Source organism: Delphinus delphis, chromosome 14, assembly GCF_949987515.2.
Source record: "Delphinus delphis chromosome 14, mDelDel1.2, whole genome shotgun sequence".
Lineage (NCBI taxonomy): Eukaryota > Metazoa > Chordata > Mammalia > Artiodactyla > Delphinidae > Delphinus > Delphinus delphis.
This window is the reverse complement of record NC_082696.1, coordinates 82,409,835-82,433,833: the sequence shown is the minus strand read 5'-3', so window position 1 is coordinate 82,433,833 and position 23,999 is coordinate 82,409,835. Positions and strand designations below refer to the sequence as shown.

Sequence of the window (23,999 nt, the reverse complement as noted above, 5' to 3'; positions counted from 1 at the left end):
TCTACTTTCTGTCCTAGCACTAGTTAACTGCTATAAATATTCTATTTGTATTTTAAAGAACTGCACATGTTGTTTCTTATGTATAATATTGCAAAGGAAGAAGATTAATCACTTTTACTGATTGTTATAGTATTCCATATTACTATTTTTCTCCACTTTTCTGTGACTTTCTGAGAGCTATAGGTTTTCTTTCATTGTAAACTTAGTTTGACAGTTTGTCCTCGTAGTTTTCTCAGGTTTTGTTTCATATACTTTGGAAACTTGTGATGAGTTTCATAGAAATGTGTTACTTTGGAGACTTCTTTATGGCCTGCTCCTTTTATCAGTATGAAAAGTCCTTCATCTCTTTTAATGTTCTTTTCAGTATTAACATTGTGACATCTGATTTTTTTCTTATTAGCATTTGCTTAATATAGCTCTTTCATCTCTTTATTCTCAGTCTTCCTATGTCATTGTGTTTGAGGTCTCTTATAAACTCATTACTGGATTTATTTTTTTTTATGCAGGATAAAAGTTCTTAACGTTTAACTAGTGAATCTAAAGCATTCCCATTTATTGTGATTCCTGTAGTTTGGAATTATTCTTATCCTCATTTAATTTTTCTGTGTATTATATTTTCTAGTTGCCCTTTTGCCTACCATTAATTGGACTGATAGATTTTTCTTAGTTCAGTTTTTCTACTATTTTACAAATATATTGTTTCCACCATTTTTGGTTACCTTAACATTGTTAAAATAAATGTTCAAACATATCTTTCTAACATCTAGAGTTACTCAGTATCTGAAATATTCCTGCAGACAAAAAAAGAGGCTTCAACATACTTTTAAATTACCCTGCTCCTTTGCAACTTTTATGTCTCACCTTTTAGCCCTCATTGATAGTATTTTGAATTATATATCCAAGTGGCTATATAATAAATATATATTTTTAATTTTTAATAAACATTTATTAAGACTTAACATATTTTAATATTGATATTCATGAGACTTCTTTTGTCTCATTCCTTTCTTCTGGATTTTTTATAATTATTGGTTTTTATTGTCTAGCAGTTCTTTCAGAGAGAATCTTAAGGTAATAAACTTCAAAGTTCCTTTCCATTCTAAAAAATGTCTTTATTTCTGCCTCTACCTGAATAATAGTTTTGCTGTGTGTAGAATTCTGCAAAGTTATTTTCCCTTAGAATATTGAAGATAGCCTATTGTCTTCTTATATCCTGGGTTGCTCACAAGGAATCTGACGTCAAGGTGATTCTTATTCCTTTGGAAGTAATCTTTCTTTTGACTCTGACAGCTTCTAGGATTTTGTCTTTATTCTTGATGTTCACAGATTTCATCACAATAGATCTTGGTGTGTGTGTGTGTGTGTGTGTGTGTGTGTGTGTGTGTGTGTATCTGTCTTCCAGCTAGAGGATCTTTAATGTTCTGAGAAATTTCCCCATAATATTTCTTTAAAGGCTTCCTCCTCCCTAAATTTTCTCTCTTTTTTTTCTTCCAAAAATACTTTTAAACAGATGTAGGAACCTCTGTATCATCCATATATCGTACATCTCCTACTTTCCATGTCTTAATCTCTGCTCCTAATGGGTAGCTTTGGGCTTGGTATTCTTCATTCCTCCTTCGTCAGCTCTCTGTTTTTCAGGCATTTCTCACAGTACCTAGTCTACCATAGTTTACATATCTTTTCTTTCCAGTTATTTTATGCAACCTTTTCTGTTGTCCCTATGGATTTGCAATGAAAAGTGTACGTGAAGGTTATAGGTATAAACTGTCCTCAGTTTGCCAAGTTAAATACCTTTCCAAGTTTTGTAATATTTATCAACAACAGGGAAGGAGGAGCCGAAGAAGTGAATGATGAGCTTGAAGAGCTAGTGAGTGGCAAGCTGTGAAGACCCAGCTCTGATGGAGTTGAGAGTAGACACACATGGGCTGAGTAAAGACAGGGTGTGAGAGGGTGGAGATCACCACAGAGGGTCCAGTGGCAGGAAGAATTGACCAAGAGACAAGACATGAACGTTGACAGAAAAGGAAAATCAGAATTTGAGTTTATAAGTGGAAAAGTCCCCAGTACTGTGGGGATCCAAGGATGGGTGATCTCTGTGGGTTCCTGATGTGGGATTTAGGTTCTGTGGAAGAAGAAATCAGAGAATCCTGAGCCCCAGACTTAGAGTGGCCACCTTCTGGAAACTGATGGGACAAATGTGAAAATAACAGACTTTATTTGAAAATCGCTATTTATAAAAGTTGTACTTTAAAAGACAGCTTAGCAAATATAAGACATCAGTAGAAAAATCAGTGTGTGTTTCATGAAGTGTATATCTGAGTATACTGATCCTTCACGTGATAATGAAGCAAAATGTAGCTCCCTCTCTCTCAGCATCATAGCATCATAGGGTTTTGCTGTACCCTTCGTACAAGATTAGTTTTGTAACTTTAGACCTCTTTAGTCCACAGATACACCTTTATTACGTTGAGACAGCTTAATTCCATACTTGGAGCACTTTCTAGATGTATATGAATTTCATCTGATCATAGTAGGATGCCACCACCCATAGAAATGGGTCTTACTTCTCTCGTTACTGTATATTTCCCCACACACGTTGTGACCATATTATTGTCCCGAGAGACATGAATTCTCGAAATATAAATGTCAGTAACCCCAAATTATTTGTATTATGTGTATTTCAATTTACATTAGAATTAAAGGGAGTCTCATAAATCCCAAAGTAACAAGCATAATATAGCGAGAGCAAAGTAAGTCACTGTAGTGAGACCTTGAGCATTTTACTACTTCTTACAAAATGTCAGTGCCTCCAGCACTTATCATTTAAACATTTCAACATTTTGCATTGTTTCATATAAGCCTGTACTGATAGTTTATAAATCAATAAACACATACAACTGAGAGGAGAAGACCAGTTGGAAGGAAATGACAGGTGAATTAGAAAGTTTAACTATTCCAGGAATTGAATGGAAGGGTTATCTTTGAAATTCATATCGGGATCAGGGACCACAGATCAAGAAGGAGCAAAGTAATCAGCCTGCAGATGTTTAAACTTCAATGTGGAAAAAAGTCTGTGTCTCAAGGGCAGGAGGAATCACAGTTGGTTAAAGCTCCTGCATTATGGCTGAAACAGGAGTAAAGGGATGAGGAAGAAGGTGCTGGAAATCCATGACTTTCTCAGACTGAAAGTTATCAATTTCTTTATGGATTGCTTTTTTTTTTTACTTTTTATTTTATATTAGAGTTGATTAACAATGTTGTGATTATTTCAGGTGTACAGCAAAGTGATTCAGTTATACATATACATGTATCTATTCTTTTTAAAATTATTTTCCCATTTGGGTTGTTACATAATATTGACCAGAGTTCCCTGTGCTCTACAGTAGATCCTTGTTGGTTATCCATTTTTAATACAGCAGTGTGTACATGTCAGTCCCAAACTCCCATCAGTTTTGTAAGAATAAACTTAAGTACCAAGTAGATTTAAGTACCACATGAAATAAGGAATCCCATGCTGAAAAATGGTAACAGCATTTTTAGTACTACTTAAAAAAATGATGATTATACTCATAATCGATTAAGCAGTTGCCATCTGCCTAGCACAGTCCTATTCAGCATCCGTACATTACCCCTCCTCATTAAATCAACCTGGTGAGATAAACATGGTAAAGTTTTTTTATATATGATTAAAAGAACTGAAAAGCGAAATTAACATCTGGTGAATTTCCAAAGAATAAACAAATAATTTGAATAATTTGGGTTAAATTTTTTTAAAGATATTCTGCTATAGTGGATCGGAATGGAGATGGGAGGATGGGGATTGTATTTTTATTTCTTTGTTATGAGTTTTTAGTGATTTTTTTTGTAGCTCTCTCTGTTTTGCTTTTTTTCAATTTTTGGAAACAGCAAGACTGAAACTGACAAAGGAAGAAATTAGTTTGCTTACTGGGACTGGTTTATAAAGACTGGCATTTTAACAAGATTTACACAAAGAAATTATACCAGTAGTGAAGTAAGTAGCAGCCTTTACCAAAATGAAGCTGCTCATCTTTGCAGATGAGTCACAAGTAACTAATGGTGGCACATTTAAGTGATTAAGTCGCACAAAGAAAAAGGTCTCTGAAATCATGGCTGTGTACTGCCAGTGACTTGGTTAGCTTTTCAAATGATTTGATTAGGATACACATTATAGTGTAATAACACAGAGCAATGTATTAAGTGCTTTGAAATACGTATGCTATTTTTTTCTAGGCTATTAGCCAGACCTCATTTTGTACTTTGCCCTTACATCTTGAATATCACACTTGTATAAAAAAGCATAGTAATTTTTTTCTTTTGAAAGGCTGTGGCGATATAATCTTAACATCAACAGATAATACAACAAAGCATTATTGGTTAAAAAGGAAGGATAAAGAATGTACCAAAAAGAATTATGCAAGATGTCTGTAACTTAAATTAACCCAAAGAAAGGATCATTCCCATAATTATGTTTCAAGAAAAAAATTCAAGTAAAGTATTAATTTAAATCTCCCTAGAGTTTAAATTTACATTCAGGCTTCACCTCATAAAAAACTGAACACACAAGTGGAATTAGGACATTTTTTTCTATCATAGATAATGTACAGCATAAAGACTCCAGGGTCTCTAATTTCTGTAAATAATTACTCTGTCACAAAGCAGAGGTAGATATTTGAAGTAAAAACAATGGGTTGGAGATTAACAACCTTCTGAAGGACATGTGATGCCCGAATATTAAGTGTGAGTCTTTTCTGTTTCCACAGAGCATCTGTACAACCACCACTGCATTTTTGCACTTTTTCTTCCTGGCTTCATTCTGTTGGGTTTTGACTGAAGCGTGGCAATCATATATGGCTGTAACTGGAAAAATTAGGACGCGGCTTATAAGGAAACGCTTTTTGTGCCTTGGATGGGGTAAGCATATTAATATTCCCTCTCGTGCTCTTGTTAAAATGACCTTGAACACTTCTGTAATGAATGAAGCTGGAGAGTGTGATTATCCCCAGGCTACTTTGTCTAATTTGATATGAGGAAGTGGAAATATAGGAGGCTGGTCATATTTGAACATTCTTTGAGCGTTTGGAACTTTAAAAAGGAGTGAATATTAGATGACTACATAGCTGGGCAGTTGATAATCAATAGTGCCCACGTGGTAGGAAATGAGACCTGAGGTATCTACAGACAAGGAATCAAAGCGTTCTCTACTAATAGGTTCTGGAAACACAAAATGTCTTAAGATGTTCAGGGCTCAAAGCATGATGTTCTAGTCATGTACACTAACCATGTACTGTTCTCCCCACAAGAAAACTCTGAGGACTCCATTTCAATAGAGCTATTCGCATCACAGGAGAAAGCTGTTCAGACCATGAGTGAAACCTCATGGCTAGTCCGTGGGGTCCTCAAAGGAAACACAGAATTGCTGATGGGCTGAGGATGAATTAATTCTTCATTAGGAAAGTTTCTGTCACATTGACTTATGAAATGGACATCTGGAAGACCTATACATTTCAAAGGACCAATTCTAATGTTTAATTGGAATTAATAAATTGGTTTAATTATAATTAATTAATTAATTAGTTTAATTCCCTTAAGAAACTAGTTTTAGGGGAAAAAAACAGGATTTTGTCTTATTTGCCTTTGAGTTTCAAAAGACCTGCACTAAAAAACCTGGAGAATTTTGGACCAAATATATAAGAAATGCCTAATGTACCAGGAGACTGGAGAATAGGATGCTAGAGGGACCCTGAAAAATTAGAAATAAGTGGACTTATTACCATACCAGAATAATTCATGCTGGAAAATATAGGACCAAGAACACGAGGATTATCCATCAGTTTTCAGCTAGGGGATGTCATGTCTGCACAGGGAAATGGGAAAACCATTAAGAAGAGATTGGAGAATGTAATGTACTTACAGTTTCTTAAAAATTTTGTCTGGATTTCATGTTAAAGACCTTCTAAAGTTGAATCAGGAATTGATTAGGTCTAAGAACTACAGTATGCAGGGAAATGAAGACTTTCCTTGAAGTATAAAGAGTAGCAATTGTCAGGAACCTTAGCTACCTTATTTAACATCATTACCAAAGATGATATTGAGGAGAAGGGTGCACAGCTGGTCTCCAGGATGACAGATAATATTAAACTCCTCTGGGTAGCAAAAAAGCTAAACCAATGGTTCTAGACTGTCAGGAGGTCTGGGAGTGGGCAGAATAGTGGCATATGAGTTTCATGACGGCAAAGGGCAACATAATAATTTAGAAAATTTTTAAATCTAAATTGTATGGAATGAAGATTATTAACTCTTCAGCTAGGACCCAGAAGAGAATTTTTTTCTAAAAAACTCGGTCTGGTCAATCAAAAAGGTCAACTATATGAAAAAGGAAGAGAAGATGGAGGACAAGAAAGGGGGAGGAAGAGACATTATACATATAATTATATACATACATATATTACAAATATATGTGTGTACATATATATATGTGTGTATACACATATATATATATACAGAGAGATATATACATATACACATACATATAATATCATATATATGCAGAGAGAGGGAGAGACCAGCATTTGTTTAAAAGAACATGGTGTGTTCCTCAGAGGTGCTCTTTACAGTTCCCATCATTTAAACCTCGTGAAGGAATGTGATATCATTTGAAGATTCCCAGAAGAGAATAAGAAAAAATGATAGGAAGAAAGAAGATGGATGGAGGGGACACAGGAAGATGATGGATTTTTCAACCTGAAAACACAAACATGGTCTTCCTGATAAAAAGGCATGACCGGATAAACCATTAGGTTAGACTGAACTCCATTCGCCAAAAACAGGGAGTTTCCATTGAACTTGAGCAAGGTAAGCATGATTCATAGAAACATAAACCGAAAGATGTCAGGTCGGAATTGGTGCAGGAATGCAGGCACTTGAGTGCCAAGAGGGACTAAGTATTGTCCGGAGTGATACCTACCTAGAGGTTCATGAAGAAAAACTGGCATAAATTCCCTGAACTTTGTTCAGGATTGTTAAAGGAGTATGGGCAGGAAGCCTAAAAATCAATTCCTCGAGCCCTTAACCCTGTTCCTACATTCTTGTTATAAGTAAATCATAAAGAAGTAAGTGATTTATTTTTTCTATCTTATTATAAGTACAACTTGATGTGGATCGATATGAGGCCAACTGAATGTTCCATTTCTGTGATACTCCATCACACCAGAACATCCTTTTTCTGCCTTTCTGATTTTATAAATATAAATTTCCTTTATAAGAGTGTAAACCCCTAGGGAAAAAAACAAAAGATATACTAAATCTCTGTTATGAGTTTCCTTTAAACCCATGTCAAATGCAGTGGTAACCTAGCAACATCAGAGAAATGTGCTGACTTAAAAACCCAGCTGGTGTGCTCATGTCTTTGTACTTGGAAGAAATTTTGTAATGGAAACATACTTTATGAAGTGATTCATCTGAAGGTAGTTCCTCCGATTTCAGCACTCCAAGTTTGTTCTGGCTTTGCTTGAGCCAGTGTGCGCAGTGGTTGTAGCTGAATGTGAAGTGTGACAATGCTTTTCTTGCAGGTTTACCAGCATTAGTGGTGGCCACATCAGTAGGCTTCACCAGGACAAAAGGATATGGCACTGATCACTAGTAAGTCCGTCCACAGTGATAAATCTTGTTTATTATTAAGTAAATCATCAAATATGCTTCATTAGTCTTGGCTGGCACTGCTGATGGCTTGCACTTTATCACTGAGTCATTAACAATGGTATAAGTCATATTACTGAGGAATGATGGAAGTGGCTTAAATGCACAAAAGTTAAACACTAAATGCTGCAGGACTATTCAGAATTCTTGTTTCAGTCTCCCATGTCTTTGTAAGACCAGCGTCCTTAATTTCTAAAATATTTCAATATTTACTTTGCATGTTCAATCTCAGATACCTTTTTTAAAGAACTGGATAAACCTTGACATGTTTACATTTTAGAATATGATTCCGATCTGAGCTTCTGATTTCACAGATGATAGTATATACTTGTAGCCACCAAATTATGTCACGTTAGTTCAAGTTTTGTTGCTATATTAGGGTAATGCATATTGAAACCTGTAGTTCAGGGAATCAATAGACTCCAAACTAGAAAATTCCTGGGCTGTGGAAGAAATTAGAAGGGAGAAAAAGGGATGTGGCGTCAGCCCACCCTAATCAGAGCTGGAATACTTATAACATTCTATGAGAGAATTTATAAGTCAAGACTACATTTAATATTTCAAATGTAAAGCAATGCACTTTCATATTTTACTTCATCTGCTCTTTCAAGTTGAGGAGACAGTAGAGAAATGAGGAAAGAGATGTGCATCTTATTAGAGGCATACGTCTTAAAGGGAGATGTCCTGTTTAACTGTGCTCAGGTTTGAGATAGGGATTGTTGCTAATGAGGCCCTCCGGTGGGTACATCCAACTGGAGAGTGTGCCAAAAGACACCACTTCACCTGCCACCCGAAAGAAACCTCCAAAGAATTGCAAGAACTCATGTCATCAGAGCACTTGCTTTTCTTATGCAATCGACGGTACAGAAAAACTCCCTGGTAGCATATGCTGTAGAGCAGTCCTAGTACAGCACCATTACCTTTAAGCTATTGCTTTTCACAGTAGCATGCCTCTTTTTGAAAGGCACCATGTTGGGGCCATGGAAAGAAGTAGGATTATAGATGGCACAGTTCCAATTTTCAAGGAGTGTATGATTAACAATGAATGCAATACGATGAGGAATGTATCCGTTTGAAGGTGAATTTACACAAAAATGCAGTAGAAATTGAGTAGTAGTCTCAGAGACACCAAACGGAAGCATTCTATCAGACTAAGGGCTTTTTCTCCAGGTATTTTATTTTTAAAATAGATATTAAATCGTCGACCTCAAAGTGGAAAAGTAGACTTTTATCTATCCACTGTTATGGCCAAGGAGCAATAACTAGATGCAGACTTTGAATCCACACACACACGCACACACGCACACACGCACGCATGCACGCACGCATGCACTGATTTACATAGTAACATTCACCTTATTAAGTGTATATAATTCTGTGAGTTTTAACAAATGCATAAGTCATGTAACCACCACCACAGCCGATATAGAAAAGTTCTTAGAAGAGAGAGAACAGTTATTGTTAATTGTTGATTGTTGGTCACTTTGGAGGCAGTCTGCTGATTCGGAGGACTGAGAAATAATACGGAAAGGGTCAGAGGTCAAAGACAAGTGCATGAAATGGTGGGCATGACTGCCTCAAGGGGACCTCTTGACAGCCCTCTGCTATGAGAGAATGAGTGTTTTTACCTAAGTGGTTACCATGTCTCTATCAATGCAAACCTGCCTCTCTTGGTGAAGCTAGTAATTGAAACAAACACAGCTGTATTTATTTTTATTCAAAAGCTTATCTTCAGTGATTTTTTTAGTAGTCTAAGAAAAAGTAAAATTAGAAGAAAAAAAAAGCATGCAAAATGTAGATTATCCATTCTTTGCAATGATGGCTTTTAAACCAATGTCTCCCACTATCTCAATGGTCTCAAAGAAGAACAGGTAAATGGCACATATAAGACTCTAAAAACATGCTGTTCTTGCTTCAAAGTGTATTTGAAAAATTCCATAATGGATGTAAAGCAGCATTTTACAAAACTTAATCATCACCTTTGTACTGAAAGTCAGTATAAAAATCTCACTGCAAGAGTAATTTGTCTAAAATGTTTTAACTGCCCAACAGTAAGACCTTATAATCAAAGCGTCTTTTCTGTGAGAGGTATATAGTATTTCTTACTCACTAAATGAGCTAATCTTAGCTTTTTTCCACATCTTCTGTGCTATTTTTTTTAAACTACAAACCTTTGAAATATGCCAAAATTCCAAGTTATTTGTATCACACTTTAGTGGTTTAACCCTTATCACTAATTTTTGTTAGTTTTTATCTGATGTTATTTTCAGCTGCTGGCTCTCCCTTGAAGGAGGACTGCTCTACGCTTTTGTGGGACCCGCAGCTGCTGTTGTCCTGGTAAACACCGAAATCAACTTAGTTTGTTTTCTTAGCAAAGGAAGGCTACCTCGTTTGCATTAGAGAGACACTTCCGTATTGTGTAGAAATGTTAAAGTTCAATGAATCTTTGCTTAAATTTGAATGTTAACTGCCATTCAGTCCTTTATTACGCTAAAATATTCTTATTTTGAAGGCTGAAGAATTAAACGTGGGAGTGTGGGATTTCTCTTACAGGAATTTCACATTTGTGATGAAGTTTAAGTTTTGGTAGATTCTTCCTCATTGATGTACAGAATTTCATCATTATTATTTCAGCTTCACACTACTCTGTGAGCTACATAGTTATCAGGATCTCTTAATAATAACTGTGGCTGATACCAAATAGCAACAAGAAAATATATGTTCGTGGGTCAAAGTTTCTTAGCCTCCGTGCTGCAGACATCTTGAGCTGGACATTTCTTTGTTGTGAGGCTGTCCTGTGTGTTTATCAGCACCCCTGACACCTACCTACTAAATACCAATAATACCCTTCAGTTGTTAACAATCGGAAAATGTCTCCAGACATTTCTCAATGTTCTCTGGGGGCAAAAATCTCCCCCCAACCCCGGCCCTGGCCTCAGTTGAGAACCCCTGCCATATGTTATGCATAAGTTTTACAAATTTTTCTTTTCTGAATCAGAAAAGAATTCCTTTACATGTTTGTTTATAGGAACACGAAAATTTCCCACTAATCTGCCTTTCTTTCTCTCTCTCTGAATTTATTGATTACAAATCTTTCTTGCCTAATAAATCTTTGAAAAATGTTAGAGAGTAAAGAAACAATCTGAATGAAATACAAAGATCCATTCCGCTGTACAATTAGATTTCTAATTGAAAAGTTACCCTTTGGTTTCTTGAACAATTCATTCAATAAATTGGAAGCTAGCGATATCTTTCTTAATAACTCTGCGTGACTTTTCTTCCTGTAAAGCTTGTCCTTCCGCCTCTAAATTATAACAGAGAGCAGGAACTGTGTGTGATTCACAAGAAAAAGAAAATCTAGGCATGAGGGTTAGAAGAGCATAGGGAAAATGAAACTATTGCACACATTTTTGTCTGCTGCATTAAATTTTTATTTAATCAATTGAATTATTTCCCTAGGCTACTAGGTTAACATACCTATAACCCTAAAATGAAGAAACAAAAAGTATGTGTATAATTGAAAGATAAAAGGTCTTTGGAGTGGTGATGAATCCCCTCCTGATTAAATTGTAGATAAATAGACTCCATGGAATACACTTTCTATTTTTTAGTTCAAATAATAGACGTACAAAGATGAGTAACTCTTTCTCTTGATCAAATGGCATCTTGTAAGGAAACTATGAAGAGTGACACCTAAGTCCTTACCTAACGGGTGCTTTGGATCTTCCTTACACCAGTAATTCAGCAGATTTCAACTTTATGTTCCGTCTGCCCAAAGCATGTTGGAGAAGTGGAAGTTTCTTTTTTTATTAACTGGTCATCCTGCTTCATTTAAAACAGAAGTCTTGTGAACTGCTAGTTTCAGTGTAAAGGCTTCCCCATTTGCATTGGGGGTCGCACCAAGATTCTTTTGACCATGGAGGGTGAGGGGCAGGAAGGCAAAAAGGAGAAAATATTTCTCCTTGATTATCTATCTTGGTTCCAGCATTGTTCTGGATTCCTTTATCAGGAAGCTCTGGTAGGTTAGAGAACCGGGAGCTCTTAGAATAAAGCTGCTACATATAGACCACGGTGGGGCTTCCCTGTTGGTCCAGTGCTAAAGAATCCACCTTACAATGCAGGGGACGTGGGTTCGATCCCTGGTCAGGGAGCTAAGATTCCACATGCCGCGGGGCAACTAAGCCCGTGTGCCACAACTCCTGAGCTCTCGTGCCTCAAAAGAGAGCCCGCGTGCCACAACTACAGAGCCCACGCAACCTGGAGCCTGCGTGCCACAACTAGAGAGAGAAAACCTGCACGCGGCAACGAAAGATTCTGCATGCCTCGTGGAAGATCCCGTAAGATCCTGCATGCCGCAACTAAGACCCGACGCAGCCAAAAATAAATAAATAAAATAAATAAATAAATAATAAATCTTTAAAGAAAAATAGACCACAGCAATCTCTACAGCTTTTTACAATTTGACTTGAGAAAGACAACCATGTGTGATTTCGTTTCAGCTGTACCATGCAAAAGACCTTTCGAGTGGGTGAGAGAGTCTTAGGAAAGGCTGAGAAGTGTTCAATGGAGCACATTGTAAAAATTAGTGTTAGTGTACATCTTAAAGGATGCTGCTGAGTTGAAGAGGCTTTCTCCTTTGTCTAGAAAAGCATGGTGCAGTAAAATGCTCCCTACCTCATGGGAGAAATAGCTGCACACTGTGCAGAATCGAGGCGTTCCGTTCTCCCAGCTGGGAGCAACAACAAATCCTTAGCACCTTTGGATCCAGGGCTCACCCTAGCCACACACTGCGAGACAAAGTCTTTTGATTCCCAGGCATAGGGTAAAACTCATTAACCAATTTATTTTATTCAAGGATGACTCAGAGAGAAGAATGCCAGCTTGGCATAGTATGGCAATTGAAAAGTTCGGCAGTTGAATGTTAATTTCCTCAGTGTAAGCTGCAAAGCATAGAAATTAAACGTGCTTAATGCACTTTAAAACATTAAGGTCACACACCTTTCCAACTCATGAGGATCCTTTAAGAGACAGACACTAACACCACTGTTAAAGTGTCCCAGTTTCCTTTACACACTTGTAAAATATTTGAGAAGTGCTTCCTATCACTGCCATTGTGAGTATATAATTCTGCCGAGGTTGTGAATGGATAAAAGTGGGTTTTCAGGAAAAATCAGGGACCCGATCCCCTTCCATATCATTGAAAGGCCAACCTTTGTTTCTATTTGACAGGTCAACATGGTGATTGGCATTTTGGTATTTAATAAACTTGTTTCAAGAGATGGGATCCTAGATAGAAAGCTGAAACACAGAGCCGGGTAAGCTGCAACTGGTGGATTTCGAAGGGTCTTTACCAGTGCGTCCCATACTCCAATTCCAGGTCACCGACTGCATTTGACCGTGCCTTGAATTTTGTTCTTGACAAACTGGTGTGTATGGTAGATTCTGTCATTCAAGTTTCCAATGGGCTATTCCTAAAGAGGTGTGACGAAAATCTGAAAATAATTAAAAAGACCATTAAGAAAATCTGGATTTGTTTGTGCATATTGCCTCTTTGTAAGATAAGATTAAATGTTAAGGCTAGCCTTGAAATTCTTGTCCTTGGGTGTGGGCTTCCAAAGACCTCCTAGTTTTAGTCACAAAGGACAGCAGGGTAGATTGAACATAATTTCAGTATGGGACACAAGAGAATCAGGACCAGCAAACCTTAGGAGGGCAAAATATTACAATTTCTTTGATTCATTGTATATATCAGAAAAAGTCTTCACTTGAAATAATCACTTCTGAAACACTATTCTTATCATATGTATTCATTTTTATGACATGTTCACTATAACTTGCTACAAAGAGTTACTCATAATTGTCACTTGCACATTTTAACCACTTATAAAATTTTGAAAAGCATGTCCTTCAATTTTACTGTCATTGTAATATCACCATATCTAATGACTTAATAACATTTCATGAGCAGGTTGATAGCAGCTTTTTAAGGTTATATTGTTAGCTCATATAAATTTGTAAAAACTTGAATGAAATATTAATGCCTTTGAGTTTCCCTTTGTATCATTTTTTATAAAAAGTTTATAGCTTTCTCCTTTCTGTTTGACTGTACTTTCATTCAAAACTTAACCCTTAATTGTTCTCATTTCTTTAATAATTTATGTATTCTTTAATAGGCATGGTATTTTATCACTGACTGGTGGGAATTTCAAGTCCTTTGTGTATTTATAATCTATGTAATGATTTATAAGACAAGATAGTCCAGGCAGTTTTTTTTCCTAGTAAAAGACTAGGTTTAGTGGCTTTCAGTATAAAATTTGATATCAATCATATCAAGCATTAGAACTTGCTGTGATGAATAAAAACATCATTGGAGGCTCCTTTCTGAGGGGGAATCACTTCCTATCTAGAGACTGTCTTCACTTCAGATGAATCTCTAAAGCAACTTGAAATAGGCAGACTTGAACTTGTACAGACACTGAGCTTTCTATACCATGTGAACTTGAAACTGTCACACTATTACTCATTAGTCTGACGTATGGTTAGAATTGGAGCAATAGCTACTTCAGTTATTTCTTGCCTAGATTAATCATGTTAGAATAAATTGTTCATATTGGGTACTGGATATAGAAACTCAGTTCTGCCACTAGTGGTGTAGACTTGTATAATTATTGTTTTTAATTGGGGTGTGGAGTGGGTTAGTGGTTAGGATAAAGCTTTAAAATAAAATAGAAATCCACGCTCAGTATTTAGCTCTGCAGTTTCCTAGCTGTGTGTGGGGATAATAACTCTCGCCTCATAATAGAGTCTATGAAATACAATGTGTATAAAACTTTCATTAGAATTTCTAGCAAATAGCAAGCACTCACTCAGCAGGTGGTGGCTATTGTTATGATGGGTGAAATGAAGAAACCGAGCTGCACAGCTGGCTTGCAAAGGACCCTGAACTTCTGTCAATCATTTTACTATTCCTGACACCGAAGTCAGAAAAAGAGACGAGATTATCAGAATGAGCTTAATGCTAAGGATTTATTAAACTCAGTCAGAATTTTTTTCTCATTTGATTATTTTATACGTAACATCCAGTTCGATTCACATAGCTCTTTGGAAGAGATAATATAGGTTTAGGAGAAATGACAACATTGTCATATTATGAATTTAGAAATTATCCATTTCAATCTACATAATAATTTTTAAACCTTTATTTCTAAAAATATCATTAGAAGTTACACCTATTTTACTGGAAAAACTGAGTCAAACAGTTTTTTGTTTGTTTTTTTTTTCTGGTACAAAGGCCACTGCTGGAGAAATAGGGATGATGTTAGTACAAGTTGTAGAAGCAGAATGCTGCTTACTGTCCAAAGCAGAAAAGGACTATTAACAAATTAATGACTCTAGGCTTAAATATTTTTTCTATAGTAGAAAATCTTATTTTAGCTTAAAGATTGAAATTTGCTCTCTATTCCAAAGTGTGATTGAATGTCTTTTTTTAGAAGATATGAGTATTTGCAGCTAATTTTTAGTTCACAGAGAAGCAGTGGGACCAGTAATAAAGACTTCAGTGAAGAACAAATAATCAGAATTATCTAAAGAAACATTGGGCAGGAAGCTAATTGATTAACTTAACAATTGATCTCCCTAATTGTAAATATTGACCATTTCAGGTTGTTTGTATATATATGTATATATATATATATATATAAAAAAAAAACAAGTGTTTCTTTTGAAACATTATTATTTATTTAGAATCAAATATGGTACCAAGATGTTCCTCCTCTCATTTTATCTACTTCTTCTATCTATTCTCTTTCCTCTTTTTATCATCAATTATTAGAAACTGCCAGGCATATAGTTTATGCTCAGTAAAGATTTATAAAGGAATGAGTGAATGAATATTTAAATAATAGTACAATAGTTTGACAAGTTTTGTAATACCCAAACTAGATTAACTTTTTCTGATACATAAGTGTATTTACCAAGGGGGAATTTATTGCAAATATCAACACATCTTACATAAAATGATAGTTGGAAAGAATGAAAACAAGATACAATGACATGTGTCTTTTTAGAACATCTCAAGTAAAATATTTTATTTTCTCTTTTTTTTTCTGCAACAGAACTTTCTCATCTACTATTTTAAAGTAGATATTGTGGAGACCACTTGTCTAGGCATTCTCCTGGGAGCAGTTTCACACACACACCGGCCATTGGGGCATTCATGAACCAAACTGGGTAGACTCTTATTACTTCTTATTTGGAAAAGTCTGGACACCTGTGTCTAGTACATATGCCCTGGGTTGAAACAGTAAAGTGAACGGTTTAGAATCATATTCTCCACCCCCATATCTAACTCTGAGAGCTTTGATTTTTCTCACGGGATCTACAGGTCACTTTACTTAATAGCTTTCAGATTTATCATCTCATCCAAGTGCAATTCAACAGTGAAGGCACGTCTTTGAAGGAAACCAGACTTTCTGAATTAGGAGCCCCTTATGACTTTCTCTGTTTTTATTTTACACATAGTAATACAGGCCCACCACAATATTATTTTTTTGAAAAACCTACTGGGCAAACCTATATTTTAGACATAAACATCACATGGGAATGGACAAGAGACCACAGAAAATTATTTTAAAGTGTTTTGAAATTTGATTCAAGTAATTCTTTTTGGTTTTTCCTAAAACTATAGGGTTCTAAAAACGAGTCATTTTCAAAGGACTTTTTTCTAAAGAAAAATGTGTCAAGTTTTTCTACCTAGTGTGACTTTGCTTCTATGAGATAATAGATTGAATCTGAATTTACCTGCAATATCCTCTAGACTTGAATAGACCATTTAAAAGCCATTGGAGTCTATGACAAAATGTGCAGAAAGAATATTTTGAACTTGGTGACTATGTTAAATGTGTTTTATTAAAGCAGAAAACTATCACTCTTTTTATTATCAACTAATATTTCATCAAATTTCATCAGCCCCTATATTCAGATCATCCTAAAATATAGACAGTACATTGATGCTATAAGAAATTTCCAAATATGAATATGTTGAGATAAAAGCTACATCTTCCACAAACGACTAAAAGCCTAAAATATATATCTCCCTATATTGGACTTCTGAGATACATGTGTACATTTCAGAAGGTTTTAATTGATATTATGTGTCTTCTGTAAGTGACATTGAAAATATTTGAAGCTAGGAATCCTTACCTGTTTGATTATCAAGGGTCTGAATAAAGGGTTTTCACTGTATGTCTACACAAACACATGCTTTTGTTTAACTCAGTGTATTGGGCAACTTTGATCTGTAGACACAGGGCCATTTATGGTGTAAATTATGGAAATATGCTTCTCATGTAACAAAGGCCCATATTATTAAGCGGTGAATGTTACAAAAATAATGTGTAGCGTAAATGCATCTTTAACACGACAGAGAGCATTCTTCTTTGATAAATATACTTTTCTGCATGAAATCGTATTTAAAAGCTAACTTGCAGTGGCAACTTTTTTTTTGGTGACAATTCAATATTTTGTTCTTTTTGTGGGTGTTCTGTTTGTTTGCAGTCAGATGAGTGAGCCTCATAGCGGTTTGACGCTCAAATGTGCCAAGTGTGGAGTAGTTTCAACAACAGCTTTGTCAGCCACCACCGCCAGTAACGCCATGTTAGTCCCAATCATTTACATCTTCTTGTGACAAATCTTTTACCGTGCATGTGAGAAAATGCTACGATGGAAAAAAAAAAAATCATGTTTGCTAATATTAGAGCTAAGAGCATACTTAAATATTTATAGTTTGCAACGGCTTTTGTAACGATTGTGGGATTGTTTATCAAAAAATAAATAAAACTATCAAATGTTATCTGCTTTGTGGTTTCCAAGTTAATGTCTTGGTGCCACCTACAAGAATGCTTTGTTGAACTGGGGTTTGGTTATCGCCTGGGGCATACGTATGTGCAGCTACGTAATGTCGCTTCCTCTGTGTTCCAACAGGGCGTCTCTTTGGAGCTCCTGTGTGGTGTTGCCCCTTCTGGCTCTGACGTGGATGTCTGCAGTTCTGGCCATGACAGACAAACGCTCCATCTTGTTTCAAATACTTTTTGCTGTGTTTGATTCATTGCAAGGCTTTGTGATTGTCATGGTCCACTGCATTCTCCGGAGAGAGGTGAGAAAGATCATTCTGCAAGAGAGAAGAATGATACCTAGAAGAGTCTTTTCCATGTTAACAAATAGGATCTTTTCTTTTAATAACTTGATCTTCAGGTTAAAACTGGTCTCCTCTAAAGACAATCGTTTGGGAGTCAACGCTAAAGAGAAATGAAAAGGCAAAGGCAAAGTTCAAGGGGGCTCCTTGGACTCTGAAAGTGACAGATTAGAACAGATGGGGTGATGCAAGGAAAACTGCAACCAGAGGTGCCAAGAGCCAGGGACAGTGGGTTCAAGAGAGGCTATGATGCAATCATAGGTGTAGATAAGAGCATGGGCGGCGTACCTAAAATGTAATTGCGATGGTATTTCTTAAACCTGTTCCTTAACTCATGCTTCTACACACAGCATAACCTCATTCCTCATACCTGACAGACTTTGTTTTAGAAAGAAAATGTTGAAGATGAACGAGGGGTTCTTTTGTCTCTGTACTAAGGTGCGGTTAAGGTTACTCAAAGGGGATGATTTTGATATGGATGTCAATGCTCAGAAAATACAAAATATGGACACAGTGGAGCATGATTGGGCAGTAATTGTCCCCAAGGACTGTAGGTCTATAATCACAGTGCTTCTCCAGGTCCTGGTGAGGTTTGTTGGCAGCAGTGAAGGAAAGAAGTCATCCTTCATGAGACACTAACCTGCACCAAATCCATCAAGATCAGTGATGGAGTTCAGACTTGAGTTGTTTAGGGATAAAATATTGTTTTCCAACTGGTGCAACAATTATTCCGAGTGCTTGCAAGCACCAATACGGTGTTTACAAGGTTTAGGAATCATTTGAGCATTTACTCTGGGGACGGTGGTGACTAAAACACACAGTGACACAGTGCCATGCTAGTAATTTTGAGAAGATGGTCTCCACTGTCATTTCACATTATCTAGCTTGTTTGAGAACTTTATTGTGATGTGCACATTGCAAAAAGACACATGCGCATCTGAGTACACATCCTATAGCTTTCACATTGATGAGTGATGGTAAGCAAAGGTTTTTACCTCATTTACCAGATGAGGAGAACAGTATTTCTGAGCTACTTTAGTATAATACAGATGTCAGCAATAAACCCTCATGTGTATTCCCAGAACATCGTATGATGAGAAACAATGAAAACAGAAGAATGATTTCACATTACAAGGGGAAGGGGGGATTTCATCACTTAAAAAATCTGATGTAGGTCTTTGTTACCAAGACATCACAAATTTCTACCTAGAATATCAGCACTAAAAATCTTCCAAGTTGATTTTTTTATAGACCAAAGTTGCTTAAAAGTTAAAAAAGAAATTGAGCTATGTTCTTCTCCGACCGTAACTATCCTGAGAGTCTTCTGTGTTAATGTTATGTCTAATATGTTAATGTTATCTCTAATATGTTTATGTAACAAAATTGTTCAAAGTGTGTAGACACATGGTACATTTTTGATGGACGATTAAGGATGAATAGTGTGGGCTGTAAGCAAGATCCATGATTTATCTGCATGAGATTTTCAGAAGATATTAATACTTTAGGTGTTAAAGAGGAAAAAAATATCCCAACTCTAAATAAGCTTCTCTTTTTCTTCAGAAATAAGCTCTCTAAAAAGCCTTGGGCTATGATCAAAATATTCAGGTTTTAAAGTGACAGATATTTTGTTGGCTGATTAGCAAAGTTGTGCTGCTTACATGAAGAAAAATATTTGGCACAAAAATTCAATCCCATCAGAACTTTCCCATACTTGCTAATTGGACTAATAATTATCAAAAACATGATTTAAGGGTAATTAAATCATATAGTAAATGCTTCTGTTAAATAGGTGTCTGTAAATCTATATTTTCTGTATTTATTGGGAATAAGACTATGGATATTGGCCCTGTTATTATTGCATTTTCAATGATTAGTTCAAATTGAATAATTTTATAGTTGATAAATTAATAGCAGAGTGTCATGTCTCTCATTCCAACACTGAAATGGAAACTTGCATATCTAGTATTTTTTCATTGACCCTTAAAAATACCCTGTAACAGTGTTATAAATACACAGACCAGATTTCAGTTATAGGCAAGTCTCTCAGAATTCCTCAGTGGCAATTGTTACCGAAAAACCAAAAGAACCCTGTTTAAATTTTGCAAATCCCAAAGACCACATCACTGAATTCATAGAAATTCTTTCTGACCTTCTAAATGTGTGTTGCCCAACACTAGCAATGGGTCTATCTCATAGTACCTGTGATTACACTGCCCTAGCATTAACCACAGTCCAGGAGAATAAGGCATCTTTCCATATCCTTGCTATATCCTGTGAACAAACATCTCATAAAGATAGACCAAAGCAAATAGTCTCAGTAGCTACCTGTAACATATTGTATAATGACTCAAATCTAGTGATCTACTTGATAATCCCATAGGAGATGCTAGGAATACAGTTTTATCTCTACTGCTTTCTTCACTTTAAAATATTTTCGTCACAATAATTCAAGATAATTTGTATGGACTTTTTCTTTCTTTCTTTCTTTTTATTTGTTTAATATTTATGGTGTTCTTGCTGTATGCCAGCATCTAAGCTAAATGTTTATTTTTTAAATATTTATTTATTTGCCTGTGACATGCAGCTTGTGGGATCTTATTTCCCCAACCAGGGATTGAACCCGGGTCCTCGGCAGTGAACGCGCAGAGTCCTAACCACTAGACTGCCAAGGAATTCCCTGGTCTTTTTCTTTCTTAAAAGTGTATAAGCAATGTAAGGAATATTTCCTTCAATTTAGAAAGGGACTGGGTACAGATAAACATATTTCTGTTTCTGTGTATTTTTGATACATACTAACATAAAGTGGTTGTTTGTAGTCTTTAATGATTCATCCAATATGAATTCAAAAGGCTTTGGAAGCAACCTATGTGTCCATCGACAGAGAAATGGATAAAGAAGCTGTGGCACATATATGCAATGGAATATTAGCCACAAAAGGAAACGAAATTGAGTTATTTATAGTGAGGTGGATGGACTCAAGAGTCTATCGTACAGAGTGAAGGAAGTCAGAAAGAGAAAAACAAATACCATATGCTAACACATATACATGGAATCTAATTAAAAAAATGGTTCTGAGGAACCTAGGAACAGGACAGGAATAAAGATGCAGATGTAGAGAATGGACCTGAGGACACGGGGAGTGGGCAGGGTAAGCTGGGACGAAGTGAGAGAGTGGCATGGACGTATATATACTACCCAATGTAAAAGAGATACCTAGTGGGAAGCAGCCACATAGCACAGGGAGATCAGCTCAGTGCTTTGTGACCATGTAGAGGGGTGGGATAGGGCGGGTGGGAGGGAGATGCAAGAGGTTGGGGATATGGGGATATATGTATACATATAGCTGATTCACTTTGTTATACAGAAGAAACTAACACACCACTGTAAAGCAATTATACTCCAATAAAGATGTTAAAAAAAAAAAGTCAAAGATAAAACAACAAAAAAAGGCTTTACCCATATTGACTTTTACAGTCTTCTATGAAGCAGGTGGGTCTGCACAGAGGGGAAGAGTGCCTTGCAGTTTAAGGAGAAAAGAAATGAAATACTGTAACTGTGGCATTTTGAATGTGATGTGTGTGGGGCTTCATCCATTTTAAAAGTGGCTTTGCTTTCAGTGGCTCGAATTAGAAAACCTAAATTATTTCAAGTCAGGAGGGGAAGGAGAAAGGATCATCCTACTACCATCTCAACTCAATTATATTCCATTTTTCTAAAAAAGCAAATTGGTTCTTTGACTAGCAGTTTGTTGTGACCTCCAGAGCTGATATCTTAATATTTCAGTTTCATAAAATGCTTATTCTTGAAGTACAGGGTCTTCTTCTGAAGTCCCTTTCTCTTTTGAATTGCTTCAGCAGATGTCACTGACAGAAGTGCAAACACCAAGAGGGAATAAGAATATTTTTAAAAATTAAACCATCTGATTTATCACAACACATTACTTTCAGCAACAAACCTAGATCTTGGAAACTAATATGTGTCATACGTAATGAGACAGGATCTAACAGAACAAATATAGGTGCTTCCTTCATTTAGCCATCATTTCTTGAGAAGAATTCATTTGCAGCATGCACATAGCGACATAGCTACTATTTACTATTCTCCACATTGCTATGGAAATTCTAACTGCACAAGAGTTATGAAAGCTTTGAAATAGTTCCTGTTGCTAGGAAACCACTTTCCTGGTGCCTTCACATTCTTCTCATCTCTCTTGTCTCTGGCTCTGCCTGGCTCTAAGACAGTCGGGCAGCTTGATGTCAGAGGGGTAAAATAACAAGATTGTAGTACAAAATAAGCTACAATAAAACCCCTTCACTGGAAGGAAGGGAAAAAGGAAAGTACTTAAATGGATAATTTTGTTGTATCGGTATGTGAGGATCCTAGGGCTGCTCTGTACATCAGTAACAGGGCCAAGCTCATCTTTCTCTTTCCCCAGCGCTAGCAGGAGAGCCAAGCTCCGCCAGAGGAGGTCCCAGAAGTTTCATCCAAACCTGGGAAGTGATTTTGTAACAAATGCTTAAAATAAACATGAACAGTTCTTTTCTTTCTTTCTGTTTTTCCCACTCCCTTCCACCTTTTTTTTTTTCTGTCAATGTCCCATTTCATCTTATTGTTTTCATAAAAATACAGATAAACAAACTTATTTACAAACACATGACAGTGATCATATGAAGCAGACAAGCCTCCTTAGCTATCTCATGTAAAACCAATATTCTCCCCAAATCATTTTAAAACGTAAATGAGGCCAGTAGTGGTGAAATAACTAGAGAGCAATTTGAAAAGAGGTCGTATTGCATATAAAAAAGTTCAGATGGAGCGTTGCATGAATCTCCCAGCTTGATTTACAGGGAATTTAGGTAGGACTCATGACCACGGAAGAAGGTACATTGTACAGCCCCCTGAAGAGCAGGGGCTTCAGTGGGTTTTGAAGATGGGGGAGTGGGTGATAGGAAACTTCAGAACTTAACGGGGTCCTGATTAAGAAAGCGAAAGTTTCAAGTGGAGGAAAATGGAGAGAGGGTCCCGGGCATACGACTTGCAAGAAATGAAGCCTGTGGTGAGTGGTAGAGAGTTGACTCTCCTCTGAGACCACCTGGGGCACATGGGGGCATAAAACAAGCGGAGAGATTTTTTTTTTAGTGGCTCTGACTGCAGCACCAAGAGAAAGACAGAACTGACGACATTTAAGGGCACAGCACTAAGTGATGTTTTAGAGCTTTCTCCTTGGGGTGTGCAGCAGCCTTGGTGAGAGGCCACAGTGTGTCGTGAAGAATAGATTTTAGAAGGTGGGTGAGTTGCCCAGGGTGGGGAGTGTTAGGGTCCTCGTCCTTGCTCAGAGGGCTGTTGGGTTAAAGGGAGAGAGAGGTGGGTTGCTAAGAGCTTTATCTTGGTCGTGCTGAATTGAAGCTTTCAAAAGAAATACACTTAAAGATTTTGTTTGTTTTGTTTTTAATAAGATAGAATGTGTGTCTGGAAGTGGGAGGATGGCTAAAGCTACCGCAATAAAGCTGGATTTTAATCGGAACAGAGGGTAGGAAGCACAGAGAGTGCCTTTAAATAGGAGCGTAGACAGGACCCAAGGAAGGACCATATAAAACCCTCTATACTTTTCCCCAGAAATCACCAGCCTCCCTTCACTCAATAGTCATCTCACCTCTTAGGCAGGAAAATATAAGTCTTATATCTCACTCCAGTTTAGGTTTTCCTGATTGGAGCATAGTTGCAATTATGTCATGGGTATTTCTACCCATCTTAATCTGCATGCGTGGCTCTCCAACTCCATACAGGAGATTAACAAAAGCATGAAGTCAGATTAGTACAATGGCATCAGTGAACAAATTAAGACACAGAGAGCTCATGGCAGAGATTGGCAAACTCTGGCATGTCCGCCAGGTAGCATCCAGCCATGGCTTACTGTTACCCAAAATTCTTCAAGTGCCTGCCTGTATGAAAGGGCAAATCTCACCTCTCTCTCTCTTCAGACCCCAGGATCCCAGCTTGCAACAGTGTTAAGCTGGTGACAGGAAGTTGAGTATGTTTGGAGTAAAGTTTTAAAATTAATAAAAGAAATAAGAGGTCATGAGTTAGGTTT

The 23,999-nt window shown here is 36.7% G+C and overlaps 1 protein-coding gene across 1 annotated transcript in view; it reads left to right on the top strand.

Annotated features, from left to right (window-relative positions):
- The window catches only part of ADGRB3 (adhesion G protein-coupled receptor B3), a 799,562-nt gene that overhangs the window by 736,712 nt on the left and 38,851 nt on the right, over positions 1 to 23,999 (top strand). The window contains exons 19-24 of the mRNA XM_060030408.1: positions 4,782 to 4,932; positions 7,590 to 7,659; positions 9,987 to 10,053; positions 12,946 to 13,031; positions 17,272 to 17,370; positions 17,698 to 17,869. Coding sequence (XP_059886391.1) covers positions 4,782 to 4,932; positions 7,590 to 7,659; positions 9,987 to 10,053; positions 12,946 to 13,031; positions 17,272 to 17,370; positions 17,698 to 17,869 — 645 coding nt within the window. The remainder of the gene's footprint in view (positions 1 to 4,781; positions 4,933 to 7,589; positions 7,660 to 9,986; positions 10,054 to 12,945; positions 13,032 to 17,271; positions 17,371 to 17,697; positions 17,870 to 23,999) is intronic.